Below are 6582 nucleotides of genomic sequence, written 5' to 3'. Positions count from 1 at the left end.
ATACACACGCGATCACACACACAGACACACACACACTCACTCACTCACACACACACATACACACACGCCCATTTATATAGGCGGCGGCAGTGGCCAAGGCGGCGGCAGCGGGCTCAGGAGCGATGGAGCTGAGCCGGCTGACCCTGGTTGGGAGCAAGTGAGGAGGACCCAAGCACACCCTGAGATTTCTGTGCCCAGCGCTTGTCATCTTTCCTAGACAGCCGTGCTCCCGGAGGAGACAGGTCAGACTAAGCTGTGAAGGAGAGGGTGGGCAAGAGGAGGAGGCCAGGTGAGCAGAGGAGCCCTCAGCGTCTCTGGACTGCCCGGATCGCTCCTTGCCGGACTCCTGCCCTCTCCTTGCTCAGGTGGGCGCGCCAGGTCGCTAGCTCACAAGGGACGCTCAGAGGAGAAGGGAAAGTCGCGGCCCGGCTGCGCGGGATGCCTTTCGCCAAGCGGATCGTGGAGCCGCAGTGGCTTTGCCGCCAGCGGCGCCCGGCGCCCGGCCCAGATGAGGACACGAGTGGAGGCAGCTTTGAGCCGCCGCCGCCCCTGCAGCCGCCTGGCCGACGGGAAGAGGCCGAGGCACCGGAGCCAGACGAGCCTCCTCGTGTACCCCTTGCGCCTCTCCCACTGCCACCTCCGCCGCCGTCTTTGCCGGCGCCAGCGGAGCAGGATCAGCAGCTACCCAGCGAAGCGCGCGAGGCTGGGGAGGAGAGCGTGGCGGGGGTCCCGGAGGCGGCATCGGCCACAGGCGAGGCGTCTGAGGCTTCAGCCGAGGCTGTGTTGCTCATGTTAGACCTGTGCGCGGTCAGCAACGCAGCGCTGGCCAGGGTCCTCCGGCAGCTCTCAGACGTGGCCCGGCACGCGTGCAGCCTCTTCCAGGAGCTCGAGAGCGATATCCAGCTTACTCACCGCCGTGTCTGGGCGCTGCAGGGCAAGCTCGGTAGCGTGCAGCGCGTCCTCAGCACGTTGGACCCCAAGCAGGAGGCAGTGCGTGAGTACCAGCGCCTTCCATCCTCTAGGGTGCTAGGCTCCAGTGCCTCACCCTCTTACTGTCCCCACTCACCACAATCCCAGCCCCGAGGCGCCGGAGCCTGCTGCAACTTGCCCCTTACTCTTGCCTTCCCTCTCTTCTGCCCTGAGATCCACCCCAGTACTCCTGGTTGAGTAGCTGGGGTGGCCCCCTGACCGATGCAGGGCTGCAGACATGGAGGGCAGAAAGTTAAAAGGACGACTTCTGAACTCATAGACATCCTTGGCTTTGAGAATGGGCAGGCAGGGAGAGCATTTAGGGGAGCAGACACGAGGTAGAAAAGGTCTGTCATTTCCCACGGGGGCAAACATGCCTTTCATGTCCTTGGGAAGAAGGAGGGGATGCAACTCCTGTAGCTTCCAGGAGCCCACCACCAGGTTGCACCTTTGGGGGCTTCAAAGTAGTGGGTGTCCCTTTTAAGATGTCTGTGGGAGACAAGGTGCTTTGTCACACTTGCTGTGGCCTCGGGTGCCTGGGACTCGTGCCTTTGGAAGGCGTGTGACCTAGTCTGGTATCATTGGCTGGCTGCCTAGAATGAACTCCACTGTGCTCTACTGAGAACCCTGGGACCAGAAAAGGCCTTGCTGAAGGACTGGAAGGAAGGACTGCTTGGACCTTGGGGAGATAAAGGGGATCCCTGAGTGTCGTTTCTGCTCTGGGTTAGTTATCTAGGGCTCTTAATGAAAGCCTCTTTGGACTATCTGTCTTCTGAGCATCCCACAGGCTCTTCTTCCTCTGTCTTAGTGCCTTGTTGCACAAATATAGACTTATGTGTGAGCCAGTCCAGCCAGGCAGTTGCAATGAGAGCAAAGGAGATCTAGGAGACCTCCGGACATCTTTAGTGCACATTGACTTTACTCTTGCAGCACAGTAGACCTCCTGATAAGTCGTCTCTGTTAACTACTCTCTAAAGGGCATGTAGTCCTCTCCCACTGGGTGCATGGCCTCCAAAACCTGGCACCCCAAATCTGGCAGTGACAGACTCATTTAGAAGATGACTTGTGGGCAAGAGTGCGGGTCCTTTGGTTCCTACTTCAGCTGGGATGCTCTGGGGAAGGTGATGTCAGCGGTTCTGACTTACATAAGAAGCCTTTTCTGTTGCTGCAGCGGCTGCTCTGGTGTGAGGTGGTCACTGAGTGAGCCAGACAGAGGAGCTTCAACAGCATGCTTCTCTAGGGGGATTTCCCTGTACCTCTGTTGGCCCAGCTTCTTGGCCTGGCCTGCAGACCTGGGCATTCCTTTCCCTCACCCCTTCCTCCCTAGAAGAACCCTTTGAACCCCACCCCAGGAATTCACTGCTTTTCTACAATAACAATAATAATAAGCATAATGAATAAATGATGTGCCCGATCAGTTTTCGCAGCTATAAAAGACCTGGAGTTGGGTTAATGACTAGTTGTTTAAAAGGGCAATTCCGGGGATGAGTTCTGGAAAGAATTAGGATTGCCCTAGGCCAAGTCGTATTTTACTTTTGGGACTGGAAATGAGCACTTTAATTCTGCCTTCTTTTTTACCCCAAACCACCCAGCAGGGACAGGCCCTTCACTTTCAACAGCACTGATATTTAGGTAGTTCTCTTGGGGGTGGCGGTGGAGTGGTGACTTCAAAAGAACTGGAGGGAAGTTCTGCAGACAGTTGAATGGTGCATACATTTTCCACGTGCACATGTGACACAGGCATACTTCTTCTTAAACAAAATTTACACAGCCAAAATAGAATGTATTCTTCTCACTACCCTTCCTATTAGTGGTTCCAGTTGGCAGTTACAATTCTTGAATTTAGTAGCCCCTTCAAGTCCTTTTCACTATAGGAGTATAAATGAACGGAAGATGGAGATAGGTGGATCATTAGTGCGTTGATGTAGTTGATGAGTATATACTCTATTAATGTGTATTTCTATGTGAATAAATAAAGATGGGGTCACAGGAAAGGTCTTAAAATAGATCATTTCAAATACTTTCTTCTAAAAATGCTTTATTATTATTATTATTATTATTATTATTATTATTATTATTGTGGGTGTGCATGATGTGAGTAGGGCACATGGAAGTCAGAAGACAACTTTGTGGAGTCATCTCTCTCCTAACACTATGTAGGTTCCAGGGATGGAACTCAGGTTGCTTAGGCTTGCTCCTCGTGTGCCTCTACTCACTGAACCATCTTACTAGTCATCCTCTTTTTTTTTTTTCCTAAAATGTCTCAATGCTCGGCACCCTGATTTCTCTCTCCTCTCTAGATGTAAGATGGTACTGTACTGTCCTTGCTTGGCATCATAACCTTCAGGAGTAAAGACACACCATTTTGCATCTTAGTTTGACTTTCCCAGAATTCAGAGCCCCACACAAGGATTTCCATGCTCGTAGTTTGAAAGCAGGTCCCAGGAGTCACATGGAGTGAGTGGGAAAGTCAAACAGGAGGGAGAAAAGCTGATAGTCATGAGACAGTGATTACTATGGACCCTTTTGAGTTAAGCTAGCCAAAGACCTTTGACTCACATACCATCTCAGATATGCTTCGCTTGGGGGAAGGGAGGGTGAAGAGATTGGAATCTCTGTACTGATTCTCCCTTGCTAGGTGGAAAGTAGCACCTGGGTAAGACTTATCTGTGTTCCAGAACCAGCCCCATTTACGATTTTAGCAGGCACCCGGGAGTCACATAGATATGAGAAGCCTGTGGCATACACATGTGTGTCTGCAGGGGTTCTCTTGAGAGGGCAGGAGGGCTGATTAGACCCTATGATGTCAACTACATTGTGACTCTCCCTTTAAGACTGATCCAGCCTGGGAGTATTTTCGAAGGGAGAAGAAGACTTCCTTCACTTGGTTGTCTGTGCCTATATCCCCCCACCCCCCGCTTAGTTTTCCTACCCAGATCACCATGCCTCACACTCTTCCTGCTCTCTCCTAAGAGAGCTGCTTCCTGTTGCCCTGACTCATGGTAGGGAACTTTTTGGTGAATGGCCTAATCTGATATACACTTCACGGAAGTCACTTTTAAGGCAAGTTTGGGCTGGTAAGGTAGTTAGATAGTGCAACTAACTAATCCTGAGGACTAGAAACAAAGAAGTGATCAGATCTAAATTCGTTTTAGAAATATAACTGATAGGACTTACTGAGTAGATTAGGTACAGGGTATGAAAAAAAAAGTCATTTAGATGTCAGACTTGTAGTTTCCTTTGCTTAGATAATTCATAGAAGGTGATGACATTTACAGAAACCTAGAAGGCTACTGGGAGAGTGGACATTTTATTCTAAAGGGAATGAGATCCATAGTTTTCTATTTGAGGCCTGTTAAGTTTGAGCTGTCTGCTGAGTGTTGAAAGTGCTGAGTTAGATGTGGGAGTTGAGAGCATAAGAGAAAGGAGAAAGGCCCAAGCTGGAGATGAAGATGTGAGACAGAAAGATAAAGAAGGCATGTGAAGCTGTGGGACTAGGGACAACAGAGACACTAGGGAAAAGGAGAGTGGTACTTGCAGGAAGGTACTAATTGTTAGGTATGCTTGAATTTCACAGAAGGGAGGAAATTAGTATAGAGCCCAGGGGAGCCCAACTTTGAGTTTCATAGAAAAAGAGGAAGAATTAAAATGAACAGTTAGTCTAGAAGATGTGGTGGTTCACAGTGGTGTAAACTGCATCCCTTGGGAAGCAGAGGCAGGAGACCTTGAGTATGGACTACACTAAACACACACACACACACACACACACACACACACAGGAAGCAGAGGCAGGAGACCTTGACCTTGAGTATGGACTTCTCACACACACAAATACACACACACATTCAGATAGAGACAGAGAGACAGAGAAAGACACAGAGAGAGAGACAGAGACACACACAGAGACCCTGCTTCAAAAAACAAATAACACATCATTATGTGCCATGTATAAGTCAATGGTAGGGCACATGTTTTTAGCGTGTGCAAAGCGCTGGGTTTGATGCCAATACTGAGGGATAAAAACTTAGATTAAAAATCAGGCCAGGGTGATATGGTGGAAGCAAGAAGGTATTACGACAATGTGTGTATGCAGGGTGGTGGGGTGAAGTACATGCTTAGGATGTGTATAAGAAGGGGTAGGGATAGAACAGGATGGGTGGAAGAGGAAATGGCAGTGACTGAGGACTCTTGTAAGGAGTTTTGCTTTGAAGGGAAATAGAGAACTGGAGCAGAGGTTCCATGAACATGCAGCATCGAAGGGAAACTTTTGCAAAAGTATCAGCATGTTGTGCATGCTTGGTTTCCAAGGAGAGAAGGAAATTGGTGCTGGGAAAGAGATCTGAACAGTTATGAAGTCTGAGAGTCAGAGATGGGGTAAGATTAAAAATACCATTTGAAGGGAAAGTGACAGATCCAGAGGCAGGTGAGCTGGTGGACTGACAGAGGTGGAGGTGGAGCCGGGTGTTTCCCCTTGCCATTTAAAAAAAATGACATCTATTTTCTCCATGAAGTAAGTGGTGAGATCATCAGCTGAGAGGGTGTTGGCAACCAGAGGAGAGGAGGTAAGGTGTTAATAAGCTGTCTCAGGGGACCGTGGCGGCAGTAAGGAAGTGTAGTGGGATTATCTGACTGTGTGGAGAGCCTTCTGAGATTTATGGTCATAAACTTGAAGCAAGTCCAGCTTTTCAGTCACTAACACCTGAGGCTTTGGAATTACTTCATGGGACTCAATGCCAAACTATTCAGCCTTAGACATTTCTTGTTGTTGGCCTATTGATGCTGCTAATTACATTTAGTAACTGAGTTTTAAAGTAAAATTTGCATTGATGCCTGACATTCCTGTGTTTAAAAAGAGGCATGCAGCTTCTAAGGGTTCATGTTGGTGAATTTTCACGAAATAGATAACTCAAGGAAAAACTACTCAGATCGAGAGACAAAAACATTGTTGTGCCCTCTACCAGACACTACTTACCTCCCCAGGGGACTCTATGTAAGTGTACACACACACACACGGTTTGGTTTTTAGTGTCTACATTATTCATTCATCATTACACTGCTAAAGGTCTTCTATGTTGTTTGCATACATAATAGATTGCTCATTGTCATCACTGAGTGAAATTGTGGATATCTACCATAATTTGATGATCCATTCTCCTGATGAGGGACATTTGTTTCTATTTTAACACTATCATCATGAATGTTTTTTGCTATATGCCTTCTGTATTTTTAGTTTGTGAAACAGGGGATCGTGTATCTTAGGCTAGCCTGGAACTCTCTGTGTAACTAAGGATGACTTGAATTTCCTGATCCCTCTCCCACTCCACCTCTGCAGCTGGGATTAAAGCTACCACACCTGGCTTTATGTGATGCTGGGGATCTATCCCAGGGTTTAGTTCCTGCTAGGCAAGCACTCTACCAATGGAATTACTTCTCCAGCCACTTTACATGCCTTTCGGGGAACATATTTATACCCCACTGGTTGGTATGCATCAAAAAGTGGAATTGCTGGTTCAAGGGGGGTACACTTGCCTTTTAATATATGCTACCTGACAGTTTTCTAGCTGGTTGTATCACTTTACACTCCCAGGAGTTCCAGTTGCTCTGCATCTTCAC

At 48.4% G+C, this 6582-nt stretch overlaps 1 protein-coding gene across 4 annotated transcripts in view; it reads left to right on the top strand.

The window, feature by feature from the left end:
• Window positions 1-6: 6 nt before the first annotated feature.
• Nhs (NHS actin remodeling regulator) overlaps window positions 7-6582 on the top strand; it is a 332793-nt gene continuing 326217 nt past the window's right edge. For all 4 annotated transcript variants that reach the window (XM_031370603.1, XM_031370586.1, XM_031370596.1 and 1 more), the window contains exon 1: window positions 7-994. In XM_031370603.1, coding sequence (XP_031226463.1) covers window positions 439-994 — 556 coding nt within the window. In that variant the 5' untranslated portion in view covers window positions 7-438. The remainder of the gene's footprint in view (window positions 995-6582) is intronic.

This window comes from Mastomys coucha, chromosome X (assembly GCF_008632895.1).
Source record: "Mastomys coucha isolate ucsf_1 chromosome X, UCSF_Mcou_1, whole genome shotgun sequence".
Classification (NCBI taxonomy): Eukaryota; Metazoa; Chordata; class Mammalia; order Rodentia; family Muridae; genus Mastomys; species Mastomys coucha.
Note: the sequence above shows the minus strand (reverse complement) of the source record. Positions and strands in the feature narration are given on the sequence as shown.